Source organism: Sapajus apella, unplaced genomic scaffold, assembly GCF_009761245.1.
Source record: "Sapajus apella isolate SASKATOON/1434 unplaced genomic scaffold, GSC_monkey_1.0 scaffold16, whole genome shotgun sequence".
Lineage (NCBI taxonomy): Eukaryota > Metazoa > Chordata > Mammalia > Primates > Cebidae > Sapajus > Sapajus apella.
In genome coordinates, this window is record NW_022436956.1 from 10,975,999 (window position 1) to 10,997,509 (window position 21,511).

At 36.1% G+C, this 21,511-nt stretch overlaps 2 protein-coding genes across 2 annotated transcripts; both read left to right on the plus strand.

The window, feature by feature from the left end:
• Positions 1 to 6,539: 6,539 nt before the first annotated feature.
• Positions 6,540 to 7,475, plus strand: LOC116556420 (olfactory receptor 8B3-like). The gene has a single exon (XM_032285774.1). The coding sequence runs from the start codon at positions 6,540 to 6,542 to the stop codon at positions 7,473 to 7,475; it is 936 nt and encodes a 311-aa protein (XP_032141665.1).
• A 5,749-nt stretch (positions 7,476 to 13,224) lies between these two features.
• On the plus strand, positions 13,225 to 14,166 carry LOC116555967 (olfactory receptor 8B3-like). The gene has a single exon (XM_032284889.1). The coding sequence runs from the start codon at positions 13,234 to 13,236 to the stop codon at positions 14,164 to 14,166; it is 933 nt and encodes a 310-aa protein (XP_032140780.1). The 5' UTR covers positions 13,225 to 13,233.
• Positions 14,167 to 21,511: the final 7,345 nt, after the last annotated feature.

Here is a 21,511-nt window from a genome sequence, read left to right on the forward strand (position 1 = left end):
CTCCATCACTGAATTCTCATTTCTAATGTTCTGACTCAGGGAATTCTATTTTGAAGGATAATCACGCTGGCCATTCTTGGATTTTAGTGAGGTGGGCCTTTACAACTTTGGTAATCAGGCTCAGCAAATCAGAGGCAATTTGTGATAATGCTTTTCAGCTGTTCACACTTGCCAGCCAGAGGATAGCAACCTTGAGTTTGAACTTTCTTTCAATGGCTCACTCACAAGCAGAAAACCTGGTTAGAATCGAATATATGTAGAGGGAGCAGAGCCAAGAAAAGGACATAGAAAAACCAGACTTTGGTTACATTGTCTGAACTCTTGGGTCAGCCTTCATGGGACTCCAAAGAAATATTTAAACTTTTAATTTAAATGATACAAAACTTTATTTCATTGTTAAAGCTACTTTTTCCCCAAATGCCAATAGGTTGGTTTTATAACTATGGGATATACACCAATGTGAATGTATTCCTTATATTATACAGCATTATTCAGCTTAAACTTACAAAAAATCTCTTTTTGCTGAAATTGAAGGAAATAGCAAACATACTTATTCACAAATTAAGAAATTCAAATAAGCAAATTTAAATTACTAACCATAAAATGAGAATTGGAATTTTGTAGCTACACCACCATTTGATACTTTAATACAAGGCTTATCAAAGAGTAGTCTGTATTTATACTTCATGTTTCTTTAAACTTTATAATTGTAACATAAATAAGCAACAGAAAAACTTCACTGATAAAGACTTTTCCACCTTAGAAGTTTTGAAAGTGTTAACACTGGATACAAAGAAAAGCAATTCCAGCATTCTGCTAACCATTATACTTTGCATATGCTGTAAGGACTAGTTATTATAAAATATTTATTTTATTATTACTTTTTATTGAGACGAAGTCTAGCTCTGTCGCCCAGGCTAGAATGCGGTGGCACAATCTTGGGTCACTGCAACCTCCACCTCCCGGGTTCAAGCTATGACCCTACCTCAGCCTCTAGAGTAGCTGGAATTACAGGCGTGTGCCACCACGCCCAGCTGTTTTGTATTTTTAGTAGAGATGGGGTTTCACCATGTTGACTAGGCTGGTCTACTGGCCTCAAGCAATCTGTCCACCTCGGCCTCCCAAAGTGCTGGAAATATAGGTATGAGCCAACATGACTGCCTGTTTATTTCTTTTCAATTAGAAAAAGATATGTGTTCCAGCTATAGAAATCTAGGTTGATGGTATTTTTCTTTTAATAATTGAAAGATGTTGCTTCACTGTTGACTGGTTTACTTTGTATTGACAAAAGCCCTGTTTTCACTCTTCCCTTCATTGTTTTGTATGTAATATATCCTTCCCGCATAGGTATATGTGGGAAGGTAGCCCCTACCTACCATCAGTGGCTTTTAAGTTTTTTTCTTTATCAGTGGCTTCAATCAATTTGATTGTTATGTACTTTGGAGAAGTATTGCTCATGTTTCTTCTGCTTAGAGTTATTTTGAGATTCTTGGAGCTGTATAGGTTTGCACTTTTCATCAAATTTTGAAAATATTGGCCATTAGTTGTTTAAATGGTTTTTATGACTCTACTTTTTTGGGATTCCAATGGCACATATATTGGGCCACCTGAAATTGTCTCATGGTTCACTAGTGCTCTGTTTATTTCTTTTAGTCTTTCTATCCTCTTTGTGTTACCCTTGTTATGCTCCCAAGTTCACTAATAATTTCTTCTGCACTGTGTAATTTTCTGTTAATCCCCTACTGTGTATTATTCATTGTAGTCATGATGTTATTTTATATCTTGACATTCTTATTGGCTTTTGGTCATTTCTTTCATGTGTTTAGTTAACATGCTAATTCTTTCCTCCAATTTCACAGACATACGGGACATATTGATAATAGCCACTTTATTGTTTGTGTCTACTAATTCTAGCATAAGTGTCATTTCTGGGCATTTCTTACAAATGGATGTTTTCCTCATTATGGGTTAAATTTTTGGTGTTGTAAATGGTATTTCCTTTTAAAAATTTCAATTTCCAATAGTTTATGACTAATAACTAAAAAATGATGTTATATTTTGTGACCTTGCTAAAATACCTTATGAGTTGTAGTAGTATTAGTTTTTAGACTTTTGGGGATTTCAAAATATAGGCAATCAAGTAATTTACTAATAGAGATAATCTTATTTCTTCTTTTTCAATCTATCTGTCATTTATTTCTTTTTCTTGCCTTATTTTACTATCTATAACCTCTAGGACAATATTAAATAGTAGTAGTGAGAGTGGAAATACTTTTCATTTTTCCATTTTTAGGGATAAAGTATTCATTTTTCATCTTAAAATGAAAAAATATAACTGTAGATTTTCTTGTAAATGCCCTTCATCAGGTTGAGGAAGTTCCCTTCTGTTTAGACTTTTTTATGCTTCCCCCACCCCCAGCTATTTAGATGATCATATAGTTGTATTTTTAGTATTTTTTATGGTGAATTATATTGATTGATATACAGATATTAAACCAGCTAGGCATTGCCAAAAACAAAACGTACCTTCCATGATATGTTTTTGCTTAATGCATTGTTGAATTCAATTTGCTAAAATTAAAAAATTTGCATTTATGAAGGTTATTGATTTTGTTTATTTTCTTATAACTACTTTGCCTGCTTTTGTTATCAAAATAATTGTCTATAAAGTGTATTGCAAAGTTTTCCATCCTTTTTAATTTTTCAAAGATTTCGTGTAGAATGAATATTATTTCTTCTGTAAATATTTGGTAGAATTTAAGAGCAAAGCTATCTGGGTCTGGAGTTTGATATGTAGAAAAGTTTGTAACTGAAAATTCAATTTTTATTTATTTTATTTTATTTGAGACAGAGTCTTGCTCTGTCACCCAGCCTGGAGTGCTGTGGCACGATCTTGGCTCACTGCAATCTCCACCTCCCGGGTTCAAGCGATTCTCCTGCCTCAGACTCCTGCGTAGCTGGGACTACAGGCACTTGCCACCACACCCAGTTAATTTTTGTATTTTTAGTAGAGATGGGTTTTCACCATGCTGGCCAGGCTGGTCTCGAACACCTGATCTCAGGTGATCGGCCCACCTCAGCCTCTCAAAATGTTGGGATAGTAGGCATGAGGCATTGTTCCTCTTCAAAAAATTCATTTTCAAAAATAGATATAAAGTCATTCTAGTTACCTACTATTTTTTAGTGAGCTTTGGCAGTTCGTGTCTTTCAACAAATTTATCCTTCAGGAGTGGTCAAGTTTATTAGCATACATTTAAAAATCACAAAATTTTCCCTTACTTTCCTTCTGATGTTTATAGGATTTGAGGCAACATCATTCATTTTTCATATTTCAGTCATGTGTGTCTTTTTTCTTTTTTGTCTGACATGCCTGGTTAGTGGATTATCACTCTTATTAATATAAGAAACAAAACTTTTAGGTTAATCGATTTTATATATTGTTCTTTTCCCATTAGACTTTTTTGGTCATTTTCTTTATCATTTATTGTTCTGTTCCTTTGATTTTAACTAGGTGTTCTTTCTGTAGTTTCATGAGATGAACATTTTAGTCTCTAATGTGACCCTCTCTTCTTTTCCTGTGTAGGCACTTAGGTGTCATAAATTGACCTGTAACCACGATATTTAAATACATTGCACACATTTTGTGTTTACATTTTCTTTTCCTTCCATAAGTTTTCTGATTTTCTTTTTATTTCATCTTCTGTTATTTAAGAATTTACTATTTTTTTTCCTGGTGAGAGTTTTATCAAAATATTCATATACCATATAATTCACACATTGAAAGGGTAAAATTTAATAGTTTTTTGTTTATTCACAGAATTGTACAAGCAAAACCATAACCAAATTTAGAACATTTTTCTCATCTCCCCAATCCCCCATATCTTTAACTCCCACCTTCCTATTTCCCCACCCTGGGCCCTAGGGAACAACCCATCTACTTTCTTTTTATATAGATTTGCCTATTCTGGGTCTTTCCTATAAAATAAATAATAAGATATGTGGTCTTCATGACTAGTTGTTCTTATTTAATATGTCTTCAAGGTTTATCATGCTTTAACTTGTAATGATACTTCATTCATTCACCCCTACTCACCTTTTTTTTTTTTTCAGAATAATATTCCATTGTATTAATATACCATGTTTTGTTTACCAAATTACTAGTTGGTAGATATTTGGTGTTTTTTTCCCTACATTTTTGACAATTATAAACAATGGTGCTATAAATATTCATATGTAAGGTCTTATGTTAATGTATGCTTTTTATTTCTCTGATGCATATAACTGAGAGAGGAATTTCTGAGTCAAATAGTAATTCTATGTTTAACCTCTTGAGAAACTGCATGACTATTTTCCAAAGCGGTTGTAGCCATTTCGCATTCCCACCAGCAGTGTACCAGGGTTTCAATTCTTTGCATCCTCACCAACACATGGTTTTATTATTTTTAAAAAATTATAGCTATCTTTGTGTGTGTAAGGTAATGTTTCATTGTAGTTTTGATTTGAATTTCCCTAATTACTAATAATATTAAATATCTTTTCACATACTTATTGGCCATTTGTGTATATTCTTTGGAGAAATGTCTATTCAAATCATTTATCCATTTAAAAATAAAATTATGTATCTTTTTATTATTGAGTTTTAAGTGTTATTTAGGCATGCTGCACGCTACATCCTTTAATATTATATAATTCACAAGTATTTCTCCTATTGTGTGGGATTTTTCACTTTCTTGATAATGTCCTTTGGGACCAACCCTTATTTTGAGAAGTTTGAAAACATTCAGAAAGCCTGTGGCTTTCAGCTAATAAAAGAACCTTCTATAAGTATATAATCATTTTCTTTGTATTTTAATTACATTACATAAGGACTGTGTATAAATATGGACTTAATGCATATATATATATATATATATATTTCACATATATATGTTTTTGTAATTGAGTATACTAGGGCAGCTGATTTGATTTAAAGCTTCAAAGAGTGATCACTTAACAAATAACAAGTATACTCTATAGTTAAATTGAATAAACACAATTTCCTATTACAAACATCTTTCACAAGCTTTTTGACAGACGTAGAAGGTGTTGGTGTCCTGCCCTGTAGGAAACATTGTTCCTTCCCTTCTCTCTAATGCCAGAAAATTTCTCTCAAGAGAGTGGCTGAAAATAAGAGATAATCATTTGGCAGTTCTCCTTGCAACGAGGTTGGCTGTGTGGCATATTTCTGACTGATAAGGCATAGAGGGAAGCCATCTTTAGGCTTCTGGAGAAGACTTAATGTGAGGAGAGTTATTTTGCATTGTTTTCCTACTTTCTTCTTGGATACAGGTGATTCTTGGAGCTGTAACAGCTGTTTTGTGAACATAAAGTGAAAACGCTGAGGAATAAGGTCAGCGGACTGAGGACAGTGGAATGGATAAGGCTGGATCTTTGATGAGAGGGTTTAGTTGCTGAATCAAGACTGGGACATTCTACCTCTAGGTTTATTGTTGTGTGAACAAAATAAGACAGATCATGATGCAGGGTGTAAATACAGTTCCCTTATTTCCTGTTACACCCAGAGTCTGTTCCCTGGGGAGGAGGCTGAGTAAGCTTCTGCCTTGTTTATAACCAAGCACATTATATCATTAAATTCATATTAAATCTTCTATGTCTTACCAACGAACTAAACAGTTAATAATAAAGACTTCATTTTTCTCTGCTGCTTGAGAGGAATCTAAGTCATAACTACAAAAAAAGACATACAAGAAATTAAGTGTGGAATGCATGTCCTTAGAATCAAAGGAACAAAAACCTGGACACCTGAAATTACTTTTCCAGGATCACAGGGAAATAAGCAAGTGAGGGAAGCACCAAAATATTCCAGACTAAGAATGGTGAGTTTCTGAATTCTATTTACATTGTCTTCTTTTATTGAGGTGGAAGTCCAGGGATCTAAGATACACCATTTCCCCTCATTTTGAGCAATCCTGAAACTCAGGTGAAACTGGAGAATGTGTTTGAGGGGGGAGCAGAGAATGTTCAGTGACACTAGTAGGCTCAATGGTTGTAGTATTTACTGAGTTAGTTCCCTTTCCATGGACAGAGCCCTCTCTGTCCTAGATTCATAACTTTTTCACTGTGACCAGGGACAGTAATGTAACCTTTCCTAGACTCTGGTCCCTTACTAGTGAATTGGAAACATTGTTCTGCTTTTCACTGCACCAGACTAATTTCATTAGAAGCTGATGATTGCAAAGGCCTCTGCCACCAATTTTACTCGTGATCAGGTGAATGAAGAAATGATGAGATGGGGAAAAAAATGATTCTCTCCTGATCCACCTATCTCCCTTATCCCTTGTCATTTCCAGCAGTCATGTTTTTGTATATGGCAGCACTGGCCTTCACTATCTAGGGTTAATCGATGGTGTTCTGTAAAGGCAGATTCTGTGGGTACAGGTTAGGCTAGTGTCAGGCAGACACATTGTGGAAGGAGCTGGGCTATCCTCTAATGCAGCTTTTTTTTTTTTCCCTGTTTCCGGAGATTCCCTTAAAGAAGAATGGCACCTGGAAATGGCTCTTTTGTGACTGAATTCATTCTGGTGGGATTAACACATCAGCTAGATCTCCAATTCCCTCTGTTCTTCCTGTTTCTGGTAATCTATGTGGTCACTCTGTTGGGAAATTTGGGTTTGGTAACTCTAATTGGGTTGAACTCACACCTTCACACCCCCATGTACCTTTTCCTCTTTAACTTGTCCTTCATAGACCTCTGTTATTCTTCTGTGTTTACACCCAAAATGCTGATAAACTTCATATCACAGAAGAATATTATCTCCTACAAGGGATGCATGACCCAACTTTTCTTTTATTGTTTTTTTGTCATTTCTGAATGTTATGTGCTGATGTCAATGGCCTATGATCGCTATGTGGCTATCTGTAACCCACTTCTGTATCACCTTGCCATGTCCCCTACAGTGTGCTCTAGCCTTATGCTTGGTTCCTATCTGATGGCCTTCTCTGGGGCCATGGCCCACACTGGATGCATGCTGAGGCTGATCTTCTGTGAGGCAAATGCCATCAATCACTACTTCTGTGACATTCTCCCTCTGCTCCATCTCTCCTGCACCAGCACCTCCATCAATGACCTGGTGGTTTTCATTGTGGTGGGCATCTACATCATTGTGCCCACTGTCACCATCTTTATCTCTCATGGTTTCATCCTCTCCAGGATTCTTCATATCAGCTCCAAGGAAGGCAGGTCCAAAGCCTTCAGCACTTGTAGTTCCCACATAATCGCTGTTTCTCTGTTCTTTGGATCAGGTGCATTTATGTACCTCAAACCATCTTCTTCTGGGTCCATGGATAAGGGAAAAATCTCTTCTGTTTTTTATACCAATGTTGTTCCCATGTTGAACCCCTTAATCTATAGCCTGAGGAACAAAGATGTTAAATTTTCCCTAAGAAAAGCCCTGAATACTAGGAAACTTCAATAAGTACCAGTATGTCTCTGTGTACATAGTTCCAAGACATGGATATTCTGTTCATTTAATTATAATATTATACTAGCAGTTTCTTGTCCTATTCTGGTAAAAAAATTTTTGAGTCTTCTTTCAATTTAAATTGTTCATAAATTTTTTGGAGTAGATTTCTTATTTTATTTATGATTTTCACTATTTTTCTTAAATCTTTTTACCATGTTTCACCATGTTTTTGGTTTAGGGATAACATTAAGGAAGAAATTTATTTCTGTGTTTTCATTTTTCATTATGGACTTCTTTTTATCTTCTGGTGAAAGACGAATTGTTATGCAAAAAATCAGGTAAAGTAGAAGTAGGGTGACATTGTGCCACTCATCGGGTATGGGGTTTCTTTTTAAAAATGTTATTATTGTATTGGTACATAATAGAAACGTGTATTTTCAGGGTACATGTGAGAATTTACTTCATTGGTGTGGGGTTTCTTATTTTCTACTTATAATATCCCATTGGAAGCTAGAATCAGATCATTTCATTCTACTTCTGCTTGTACACTGTCTACTGGGGAGGATTATGTTCCCTTCAAAATCCAGTGTCACAGATATAAAAGACTTCATAATGACCACCAAATATAACCTGATTTGCAGCTGCACACTATGCATTTACTTTCTTTTGGCAGATATTTCTTGTTTACCTTTGTATACCCAAATGGCACAAACTCAATTGTTAATATGTATTTATTGTATGGAGAGATACTGACGCTCAGAGAGGTTAATAATTTACTTAAATTTACAGAGTTTTTTTTTAAATAAAAAAGCCTAGGGTACATTATTTATTCCTAATTTCAAGTCTACTTCTCTTTACTTCATATTATTATTTTTTATTTCAGTAAATATAAGTATAAGCAATATTTCTATTTTAAAATCTGAATGTGCTTTCTCTCTGGATGATACATCAATCTTTCTCCAAGTGGCTGCTGTTTGTTTTTTGTTGAGAAAAACAACTGGATGACTCTCCTTGTTGGGACAGATCTGGCGTTTGAGGCTAGGATAGTTGAAAGATGATTGCTTCAACTAGGGAGCTGAATTTTTCTACAACATTAAAAAAATTGAGATGTTTTCAATGTCTTGTAATTCAGAGAACAGGATCAGAAAGAGAAAGGAGCCCAGCAACATGACATTTAGGCCAAGACCCAAAGAAACAAATGGCAATTAAAGAAGATTTCCCTTTGGAAGTAATTATCAATGATGGTTTATATACCACATTGCAATTTGAATTTGTGTCTGTCCTGTATAGCACTGTAATTGTTGTACACTGTTCATTAAATCTTTGATAAAATTAATCATCCACAATGGTTGAACTAATCTACATTTCCATCACCAGTATAAACCATGGAATACTATGCAGTCATAAAAAGGAATGACATCATGTCTTCTGCAGGGACATGGATGGAGCTGGAAGCCATTATTCTCAGCAAGCTAACACAGGAACAGAAAACCAAACACCACATGTTCACACCTATAAGTGGGAGCTGAACAAGAAGAACATGTGAACACAAGGAGGGGAGAAAAACACACTGGGGTCTGTCAGGGGGTGGAGGGGAAGGAGAACAACTAGATAAATACCTAATGGATGCAATGCTTAATAGATAGGTGATGGGTGATAGATGCAGCAAATCACCATGGCACACGTTTACCTATGTAACAAAGTTGTGCATCTTGCATATGTATCCTGGAACTTAAAATAAAATTTAAAAAATCAAAGGCAAACAATTTGAAAAAAAGCAAGAGTAAGTCATTTGTCACATCTAAGGAGGACTCCACAAAACTATTGGCAATTTTCTTAATAGAAACTTTTCAGGTCAAGAGAGAGCTGGATGATATATTCAAAGAAAATATTAACCAAAAATGACTTGCTCAGGGAAGTTATCCTTTGATGATGAATGGGAGATACCTTCTAGACAAACAAAAACTGAGGCAGTTTGTCACCACTACACCTGCCAAAAAGAGTGCAAAATATTCTTCAAGTTGAAAGAAAATGATAAAGTAAGAATCTTATCACTAAATACAAATATAAAACAAGTATTGTAAAATGTTAATGATGGCATGTAAATCATTTTTAATACTACTATATAAAATAGAAGACACAACTAGTAAGAATAGCCATAGAATCATACATTTCTTCATGCAAACACAATGTTGAAAGAAATAAAATTGAATGTCAATAACAGTGTTTGTGTGTGGGGGATAGCAAAGAATCAAGTATGCATGCAATTCAAGTTGTTATTGGCTTAAAACAGACTATAGTAACTATAAAATGTTTGATGAGAACCCTGTAAAATATACAGTAGATTATAAAAAATTAAAAGAATCAAAGCACATCACTACAAAAAAATTATCAAATCTCAAAGAAACACAAGAGAAGAATAAAAGGAGTTTATCTTTAGTTTATCAATAATTAATGCAAATATTACTAAATTTCCAAGTCAAAAGATACAGTGTGGCTAGATGGATTTTAAAAAAGCAAGACTTAATTATATGCTACCTATAAGAGACTTACTTTAAAGACACGAAGGCCTAAAGTTTAGGGGTAAAGAAAGATATTTTACTTAAACAGTAACTAGAGAGCAGGGGTGGCTGTACTTGTATCTGACAAATTAGACTTTAGTCAAAAAGTGTCACAAAAGTCAAAGAAGTCAGTATATATAATAAAAGAGTCTATTCAACAAGAAGATGTAACGTCTATAAATATATATGGACCCAACATTAAAACACCTAAACTTGTAAAGCAAACATAGACATATCTGAAGGGAGGAATAGACAGCAATATGATAATATTAGAGAATTTCAATTTCTCACTCTCCATAACGAATGGATAATCCTGACAGAAAGTAAATAAGAAAATAGCAGAACCGAATAGCGCTGTACACCAAATGGACCTAACAGATATACGAAGAACTTTCCATGCAGCAGCAAAGAATACACATTATTCTCAAGGGCACAAAGAGCACTCTGCAGGGTAGATTACATGTTAGGTCATAGATAAGTCTGGAGAAATGTAAGAAGATCAAAATCATCCCACGTGTCTTTTATGACCACAAAGAAATCAAACTAAGAATGAATTACAGTAAGAAAATGGGAAAATTTGGGAACATGTACTGTGAAACTATATACTCTTAAACATTGAGTCAAAGAGGAAATCAAAAGGGAATTTAAAAATACCTAGAGACACAAAAATGAAAACACCAAAAACTCACGGGATGCAGCAAAATCAGTATTTAGAGAGAATTTGTAAAAAAAAAAACCCTACATTAAAAAATTAAAAAGATATCAAATTAGCAATCTAGCCTTATACCTCAAGGAACTAGGAAAAATAAAAAAAGAACGAAATAAGATTGTTAAACCTGAAATTGGAAGAAGGAGGAAAATAATAAATATTTGACTAGAAATAAGTCAAACAGATAACAGGAAAACAATAACTAATTGACAAAAATAAATTTGTTTTTTGGAAAGGAAAAAGTAAACAATATTGAGAAACCCTAAGTTAGACTAACCATGAAAAAAAAAAAGGGAGATGACTTCTTGTGATGTTCTTGTCTGCCTTTGGTATGAGGGTAATGCTGCCCTCATAAATTAAATTTGGGAGTGTTTCTTCCTCTTCCATTTTTTTTTTTGGAAGAATTTGGGAAGGATTGGCATGAATTCTTTGAACGTTTGGTAGAATTAACCAGTTATCTTTGTTCACAGTAGCTGTCAGATGTCCAGAGTGTGACAGATCTGACCAGTGCTGTGAAAGAAGCGAGGGAGAAGCCAGTTGATCAGGTAGCCCCCAGATACGCTGGGTTATTGGACTTCAGATTCACCTCTTTCTTAGGGAAATGCTGAGAGCTGGAGTTTTTAAACTGCTAGTGTCTGTGTTGGTCCTTGGGGAGGGGCCGTGGAGATTATTAGACAAAACCACCAAATCTGTTTAGATTTCCTGGAAAGTAGCTTGTCGTCTGGATAGCCCCAGAAAAGGAGGGACTTTTGGAAAAGCAGTCCTTCTCTTTTCCTCACTAGGAAGAAGCTGGGAGGGTTTTCTTTTTTAAGTCTTATTTCTGTTCTGAGCTGAGGGGGTGGCTATACTGTATGCTAGTCTATATTGCCTTCTGTTCTCACTGATCTCTGCTGTCAGAGCAGGCCATGTCCTGTGTCCTGTCAGTGCTGTGACACAGGCAAAACAAGAGCCAGTCCTCTGGATAACCTGCAGAAAAGTTTGGGCACTGGATGCATGGTGTGTCTCAATGCCCTTCACAAGGAAAAGCTCTTGCCTGCTTGCATGGTGCTCTGCCAGGAATGGGGATTATGGCAGAAAGATAATGCAAATGTTCCATCAAAATCAATATGACTGATTTTATGCTATAGTGGAGTGGGGTGTAGGAATATTATAACTAGGTTTCAAAGTCTCACAAATGGAATCTGCCCATGAATTGTGCAGAATTACTTTGTTCATGGGGGGAGGAGAACTGAGAGCTTCCTGTTACACCATCTTGCTGACTGAGAAATGAGAGTTTATTTCTGGCTCTGCCTTGGTGGATGTAAAATCCCTAGAGTAAAGGAAAAATTTGAGCAAAACGCTGAGTCCCTAAAGAACTAAAGATAGATTATGGTCCAGAGTGTAAATACAATCCTCTTATTTCCCTATTACTCTTAGAATCTGTTCCTTGGGGAGGAGACTGAGCAAGCTTCTATCCTGCTTATAACAAAGTGCATTGTATCATTAAACTCACAATAAATCCTCTGGTGTGACAACTGTGATGATATTATTATCACACATCTTTATTAAAGATTTTTTACCTGCTGCTTGAGAGAAACCAAAATTAAAATCATAAATTATGATGTATATGTCAGGAGTATTTTCAGGACCTATTGGAAATAATGTCTGGATTGTATCTTAGAGAAAACAAGACGTTAGAGCTTGAAATTGCCCTTCCAGAACCACAAGGGTAAGGAAACAATAAGATAATGCAAAATTTTTCAGGCACAAGAAGGGTGAGCTTCTCAATTACCTTTATATTAATGTCTTACTTGCTTTGTGGTGGAATTCCAGGGATCTAAGATATTTTACTTTATTTTCCACCCCTATACTCAAATGCAACTGGTGGAAGAATCTGTTCAAGGTGGGAGCTGAGAATGTTCAGGGGCATAAGGGACTCAGAGAATGACAAGTTTCGGTCAATAGTCTCTATAAATCAGATTCTCACTTTTTTCAATTCATGACTTTTTTCTGTGACTTGGGGGCAGTAACTTAACTATTTCTAGGTTCTGTTGCTTTTCTCTTGGAGTAGAAACAATGTTCTTGGTTCACCCTCTGACCTGAGTCATATTAGACACTGGTACCAGGTTGCTGAGGTGCCTGCCTCTAATTTTATTGGTGAGGGAAGAAATCAAGTGAATTAAGAAATGATGAAATGAGGGAGGGTCAATTCTGTTGGGATCCACCCTTTTCTCTTCCCCCCTGTTCCTTCCAGTAGTCTTGCTTGCATACGGCAGCACTGGTCCTCTTTGTATAGGGTTGGCTCTTTGCTATATTTCTCTTGGTAAGATTCTGACAAGAGGAAGTCAGTGCCTCTCAATTTCATGACAGTGGTAAAGTCAGATTCTGTGGGTCCGGGTTGGGCTAGTTTCAAATAATCCCAGCAATATTCCACGTTGGGGGAGAAAATATTGTGAGAGGAACTGTGTTGTCCTCTAATGCAACCCTTTTCTCTTGTGTCCACAGAGTCTCTTGGAGAAGAATGAATCCTGGAAATGGCTCTTTGGTGACTGAATTCATTTTGGTGGGGTTAACAGACCAGCCAGATCTCCAAATTTCCCTGTTTTTACTGTTTCTAATAATGTATGTGATCACTCTGATAGGAAATTTGGGCTTGGTAACTCTAATTGGGCTGAACTCACACCTTCACACCCCCATGTACCTTTTCCTCTTTAACTTGTCCTTCATAGACCTCTGTTATTCTTCTGTGTTTACACCCAAAATGCTGATAAACTTCATATCACAGAAGAATATTATCTCCTACAAGGGATGCATGATTCAGCTTTTCTTTTTCTGTTTCTTTGCCATTTCTGAATGTTACGTGCTGACCTCAATGGCCTATGATCGCTATGTGGCTATCTGTAACCCACTTCTGTATCACCTTGCCATGTCCCCTACAGTGTGTTCTAGCCTTATGCTTGGTTCCTATCTGATGGCCTTCTCTGGGGCCATGGCCCACACTGGATGCATGATGAGGCTGATCTTCTGTGAGGCAAATGCCATCAATCACTACTTCTGTGACATTCTCCCTCTGCTCCATCTCTCCTGCACCAGCACCTCCATCAATGAGCTGGTGGTTTTCATTGTGGTGGGCATCAACATCATTGTGCCCACTGTCACCATCTTTATCTCTTATGGTTTCATCCTCTCCAGCATTCTTCATATCAGCTCCAAGGAGGGCAGGTCCAAAGCCTTCAGCACCTGCAGTTCCCATGTAATTGCTGTTTCTCTGTTCTTTGGGTCAAGTGCATTTGTGTATTTCAAACCATCTTCTTCTGGGTCAATGGATAAGGGAAAAATCTCTTCTGTCTTTTATACCAATACAGTTCCTTTATTGAACCCCTTAATTTACAGCTTAAGGAACAAAGATGTTCAATTTGCTCTGACAAAAACCCTTAGTGGGAGAAAGTTTTGACCAGAAACAGTAGCTTTCTGTTTATATAGTTATAGGACAGAGAGATTCTGCATCTTCAATTACAGTAGTTTTAGTAGTAGTCTTCTTATTTCTTTATTACAATGTTAAGGAAATTTGAGTGTTCTCTCAATAATTAATTCCCACTTTTAGTATATGTGCTGCTGAAGTGAGCGCAATCCCACTTACATCTTTCTTTTCTCATCATTTTTACTCACTATTTTTTCATGTATGGTAATAACAGGAAATAATTTATATCTTCGGTTATTTTGTAATAGTCTCTTTTTATCTTTTTTTTTCCTCTGGAAAAAGAATGGTGTGCTAATGATTGAACCAGGTAACACCATGGTTACATCATGTTATTGTGGGGGAAACGTATCTGCCACTCGTCACTGGAAGCATCTGTCAGGCAATACGTTCCTACTCCCACAGTTTCATTTTCCACTGGGCAAGAGTACGTCTCCTTTAAATGCCGGAGAGGGAAGAGTCCATGAAGACTATACTGCTCACTTTGTATTAGCAAACTTAGACATTAAGCCTTTTTGAGAAACATTTTTCTTATTTAATTTGCAAAGTGAAGTAACACATAATAGATCATCGGTATATATTCATTGCACGCATGGCAAAGTGGAGCACATGGTAGTTAACTATTTACTTCAAGTTACACAGCCTCTGACAGGTAAAGTCCAGACTAAATACAGCCTTCCGATTTCACGTCTCCCAGCCTTTCTAGTTTACTCTCTCCTACTTTAATCTCTTTTTTTTGTTTGTTTGTTTCAATACACATGCAATATGAGAGGTTTCTATTTTGCAAGCTGACTGCACTTAGTTTCAGGATAGTACACGAATTTTTCTCAGTATAGGTATTCCCTTTGGCTGTTGTTTGTTTGGAAAAACAGTTTGATGATTCCTTTTTGTTAAGCAACAGGAGGCATTGGGGCCAGTATATTCGGGGGACTATTGGCTCAAATAGAAATGTTTATATTTGAATCAAACATTTGTTGAATAAGCCAGATTGGGACATTGGCTTTTCTGGAATGTATGGAATAATATGTTGGAGTATTTTTCTTTGAGAAACAGGCAAAAAATGACTACTCTAAAAATTCTCAATCATGTATCAAGTGACAGTTTAAACATTTTCTAAGATAATGTTATATAAACATTATTTTACATTTTTTCTAAACTCTGCTCCGTATTTAGGTATTTGAAATTTAGCATAGCTGGTCTGTAGCCTGCTTGCTTTTTTTTTTTTTTTTTTCAGATGTTTGGCACTACTAAATGATTAAATTATGACTTTAAGAACTCCTCATTCTCCATCCCCTCACCCCAGTATCAACATGCTTGATTTTCAGTTAACAATTTCTACAGAATAATTGATTAACTTTTGTTTTTCATTGACTGTTCATTTTAATAAAATTATTTTCCTTATCGAAGTAAAAATGTGCCTAATTATTAAATAGTATCTCTGCTATTTGAGACACTCTGTAGACATGAATGAGGCACACCTGTTAGGCATTTTATGAATATTTGAGGTGATTCCAAAAACGGGATAAATCTTGTCACTAATCTTTCATTTGACAAGCTTTAAAACACAAATAGAATCAATGGTATTTTTGAAAGAATAAACTTACTTTAAAATTAAGTTCTATTTTCCGTTTATTAAAAAAATTAATTTAGATATTTAAATATGGTTTGTAAAGCCCAAGGATGATCAAATATAAACAAGGCAATTGAGTGGAAAGCTTTTTTCTTAGCAACTTAAACAGTGTTTATTTGGAGTTCATTTCAAATAGAGGGGAACCAAATTGGTTATCTTACATTCTCAGTGCGGAATTATCACACATAGCTTTTGATTCTTAAAAATGTGAATGATGCCATAGAAATTATAGGAGAAAGTATAATTTGTTGAAGTTGTGACAGCAGAGAGTGAAAGAGGAAAGACATGAGATTAACATGGGTCTATGTACTTGACGGGATGTTTCTAAGTCAGGGAGGAAGCTTGGACCTTCTAGGCATTAACAGAAAATTATTTCTCCCAGTAAAGGTCCAGAAAGTTTTCCTATTATATCCTGAATTTGCTTACTATGAACCTTCTCTAAATTTGCTGCTATTGCTGATCAGGCGTTGGTTTGGAATGACTGTGATTAGGATCCATTCTGATGAAGGGCTGATGAAAGCCAGAAGTAAAAAAGGATTTTGAGTTCCACATCTCTTAATTCTTCAACCTCAATCTCTACTGAGCCCTATTATCCACTTCTCTGCAATTCCCCTGGTCCCTGTACACACACACACACACACCCACACACACACATGCTCATGTGCACACACACGATTCTTTCAAGTTTTTTATTTTTCTGCTTTATAAGATAACTGCATCATGTGGAATTCCATATTAAAACGTTGCAGCCACATTTAGGTAGATAATTTCTGATTCCAACCCCAGAGAGGCAGGACTGAGCAGGAAGTTCTTCCTGAATCCAGTAAGAGTGAACAGTTTGCTCCTTTCATCATTTCTTGTTTATTTAGATTGACACACACACACATCAAACATTTTATACATTACACTGTACAATGCACAAACATTTTTACGTTGTTCACAGTCTAAGTGCGTATAAACTTGTGAACTTGTGGCATTGTGCTATATGTCACAAATAAATCAGGCATGGTAATAGGGTATTATAAAGGTAGGTTTCATAATACACGTTGTGTTATGCATGGTAGAGTTATATCTTACCTGTGGATAAACAATAAAATATGTCATATATACTAAAAATTATTCCTGAGAATTTATTATGTTAGCATCATATTCATGTTGTGACTGACATGGTATTCTATAAGACTGGCACAGTGATTTTTTTTCTCTCAAACATTGGGATGTATCCTTGTTAATTCAACTGCACACCAGATGAAATAGTTTATATTCAGGGACAATTTTGTTCAAACTACGCAGCTTTAAACATCAAAAATTCACTCAGTGTGAGGAAGTTTTACATCTGAGGGCACAGCCTCTGTCTTCTTTAGTGAGTGGGAGGTTGGTGGTATTACTTGCACAGTCTAAAGTTTCTCTGTGACATAAAGTTGAATTCACCCACTCCAAACATCAATACGGAGCCATGTCCAGGTGTTACAGTTGTTCTTTGGAGGAGAGTTGTGCATCGTTTCCTCTGTGCTCTCCCATCTGCTAGTCTCTGTGGCCTCAGGGAAGAACTGAGGGGTAACCTGGGGAGGGAATCTTAGTTCCCATTCCATAGATGATGCACCTAGTGCTGGCGTGCTTGTTCATGGCTCATTCCAAATCACAGGTGGTATATCTGGGACTGGGAGTTGGGCTTTTAAGAGATTATTATTTTACTAACTTACCCAATTTTAAAACCAATGAAACACTGAATAAAAATGCTTCAAAACACAAATTAAAGCAAAATAGTCAAATAGAAAAAATGTTTAGAAAATATCTTTTGCGTTTCATGTTTAACTCTATGGACTATTTTACAATTTGTGGACATATTATTACTTTATTCTGGCCTACATAATAGGTTAAAACACATAAGGATGGTCTCTCATCATTGTTACTGGTGCTTACTAAGTCCCCGGGTCAGCAGTAAGATTTTACTTTCAATGTCTTATTTGCTCTCATATTGTGATGTTTGGTAGGCACCAAAATGATTAGCCCAGTAAGGCAGAGACTGCTGCTGTTTACTCTTCTTCCAGAACACACATTTCCCAGTGTTTCCTTTGGTACTCTGTGGCACATGACTGAGTTCTAGACAGGTTGGACACAACGCCAGGGCTACATTGTACCTTTTGCACATTCACTTTGTCCTTCTCTAGGCTAGATGCAGATGAGGATGAGGCTCCACCTAGGTGAGGAAGCTATAAGAAACCATGCCTGTATTCCCAGCACTTTGGGAGGCCGAGGTGAGTGGTTCACCAGAGGTTAGGAGTTCGAGACTAGTCTGGCCAACATGGCGTCTCCACTAAAAATACAAAAATTAGCTGGGCATGGTAACAAATGTCTGTAATCCCAGCTACTTGGGAGGCTGAAGCACGAAAATCACTTGAGCCTGAGAGGCAGATATTGCACCATTGCACTCCAGCCTGGACAAGAGAGTGAGACTCTGTTTCAAAAAAAAAAAAAAAAAAAAAAGTCAAGAAGTGGTTTCAAAATAATCAAGATGGAGAATATCAAATGGATGGAGCTGGCCAGGCATGGTGCCTTACGCCTGTAATCCCAGCACTTTGGGAGGTCAAGGCAGGCAGATCATGGAGTCAGGAGATCAAGACCATCCCGGCCAACATGGTGAAACCCTGTCTACTAAAAATACAAAAAAATTAGCTGGGCTTGGTGACGCATGCCTGTAGTCCCAGCTACTGGGGAGGCTGAGGCAGGAGAATTGCTAGAACCCGGAAGGTGGAGATTGCAGTGAGCCAAGATCGTGCCACTGCACCACAGCCTGGGTGACAGAGCAAGACTCCATCTCAAAAAAATAAATAAATAAATAAAATGGATGGAGCTACAATCAAGGAGGGGGCGAGGAGTGCTGGCTCAGGCCTGTAATCCCAGCACTTTGGGAGGCTGAGGCAGGTGGATCACTTGAGGTCAGGAGTTTGAAACCAGCCTGGTCAACATGGCAAACCCCCATCTCTACTAAAAATGCAAAAACAGTTAGGCATAGTGGCAGGCACCTGTAATCCCAGCAAAACATGGGTTTTAAATTTCTATTTTTGCTTAAACAATACCAAGTTTAGCTACGTTTTCTTTTTTACCAATAAACTGAGCTCCTCTCTCTTGATCGTTTATTAACTACACCTTTTCCCACCTACTCAGCTTTGACATAAACTTTGGTAATATCTTAATCAACAACATTAAGGTCAGGCACATATCTACATTTAAACTTGTTTTAAAAAGAATGAATTTCCTGAGACACACAAAGCTAGGAGGGACTTCATCAGAAACAAAGAGAAAATTGAATAGAAAGTGCGAAAGACAGCCAGCGTTACTTGTCTTTTTCTTTCCCTTCCTGCTGCAGTAGAGTCTCAAGAAGAAAATATCGGAATGCCAGTTCCTTTAGTGGGAAATGAACTAGCAAATGTGTTATGGTCATGAATTCAATGAATCTTATGATTATATCTGCATGTTTCTCATTTAAAAATAAATATACATTATACATTTAAATTCTCTTAAGCAAACTTGCCACGTAGAATATTTTAGAGAGAAACAAATAAAACTTGCACTTTAAGAGACACCCTTATAGCAACTCCATTTCTGCCCCATTGCGTTTAGAATTAGAAGTAAATCAAAGACAGAACAATGCTATGTCAGGAAATCAGTTACATGCTGAGCATAGAGAGATGAATCAGGTATTCATTGGGAAATTGACATATAAAGTAGATATCTGGCAAAGTATTATTTTAGGCAGGTGTAATGGTCAATGCAACACCCCTGGGGTGACAGTTTTGGCAGATTGGAGAAACAGTAAGGGATACTGTAGTGAGTGAACGGAGTGAGGGATAGAGTCAAAGGAGGTGCAGAGTTGGAACAAGGAGCAAGATCATGTTGGATGTTGTAGAACACTGTGAAACTTGGGGTTTTTCTCTGCATGAAATGGAGTACAGGGATTTAAAACAGAGTCTGACTTACGTGATCCTGCCTGCTGTGTTGAGAACAAAGGTGTGAGACAATGGATGAAGTAGGAATCCAGTGGGAAGGACTTTCTGTAAATGAAGGTAATAGACAATGGTTTCTGAAGTTGAGGAGATTCATTCTTTCAGGGCAGTGATACATGGGGTGATTGTGTATGTGTCATATATACCACAGTAGACATACTTGACTTTAAAAATTTTTTAAGCCTTTGCTTGGCAAAAGATATGTTGTACAAATCAGTAGACTGAGAGTAGATTATGAAAAATACAGTTAAATACAAGTAAAAGGAGGAATTCATATTCATTCTGTTCTAACATTTTATAAGAATTGAGGCAACTATTCCCTAGAAAATGGGGAAAAGACATAAATAAGTAAGCACAGGAAAACAAACGCAAACCATTTACAATTTTATGAAAAGGTGTTGAAGCTCCTTATTAGTGAGTGGAATGGTATTTAGAAATGCTAGAAGAAAGAACGATAGTTTCAGACAATGCTTATGGAAATGTGACTTATTACAGGCTTTGAGAAAACCATTTGACCGTATATACTGACTTGAAAGATGACTTTCTGGAAATTTATTTTATTAAAATAAAACTAGTGGCATATAAACACATATGCATAATAACCATTATTTTAGCACCACTTTTGATGAGAAAAATAGAAAATATTGAATCTCTAGTAATGTGAAGTGGTTAAATTTATAATATAACTATAATGCAGGATATTGGAGATGTTTTAATTAAATATTGTTAAATGACAGAAGCAAGAGGTCAAAAATATTTCTTTATAAATAAAGGGCATGGCCCCATAAATGAACTTGATTATATGACCAAATAATAATATATGAGAGGATGAGTGCTAGGTTATGAACATGGATAACTGTGGGTGATGAATGGAGGGGAGCCACAAAGGGGGAGGCAGTATTGAGTAAAAAGAAGCAAAGAGATTTGTTTTAAAGACTATAAAGTATTATGCTCCTGTGATAATGTGTGTCTCTGTTAAAATTATCAACATGCCAGAGACTGTGTGTGCATGTGACGTATTTTTAAGAAGTATTTCAAATAGATCACTAATTATATGAGAACAATTGGACCTACAAGGCAAGAAACAAACAGGAGAAAGAGGAGGAAAATGTTTCCTACATCTTTATCAGATATATGATTTACAAATATCCCTCCCATTCTGGCAGTTATCTTTTCCCTCTCTTGATGGTGTCAATTAAATCTGAAAAGTCTCAATTTTGTTGAAGTCCAATTTAGTTATCTATTTATCTTTGTCACATGTACTTTAGATATCATATCTAAGAAGCCATTGTCTAATCCAAGGTTACAAAGATTTGCTCCAATGTTTTCTTTTAGAAAGTTTATGATATTACTTTCTACCTTCATATCATATGGCTTATTTTAAGCTAATTTTGTTTGTGTTGTGAGATAAATATCCAAATTATTCTTTGAATGTGGATATCCAGTCGTTCTGGCTTTATTTGTCAAAATGACCATTTTCTCTGCCTTAATTGTCCTGGTATCCTTATTGAAAATCAAGTTATGATAATGTGGGTTTATTTTTGGACTCCCAATCTCAATCTATCCATCTATCATTATCTCTTTCTCTCTCTCTCTGCATCTTTCCTTCTTTCTTTCTCTCTTTCTTTCTCTCTTTCTTTTTCTTTCTTCTTTCTTTCTTTTTCTTTCCTTCCTTCTCTTTTTC

Excerpts from the sequence above, each read along its gene's own strand:
- LOC116556420 (XM_032285774.1), top strand. The coding sequence starts at position 6,540 with ATGGCACCTGGAAATGGCTCTTTTGTGACTGAATTCATTCTGGTGGGA.
- LOC116555967 (XM_032284889.1), top strand. The coding sequence starts at position 13,234 with ATGAATCCTGGAAATGGCTCTTTGGTGACTGAATTCATTTTGGTGGGG.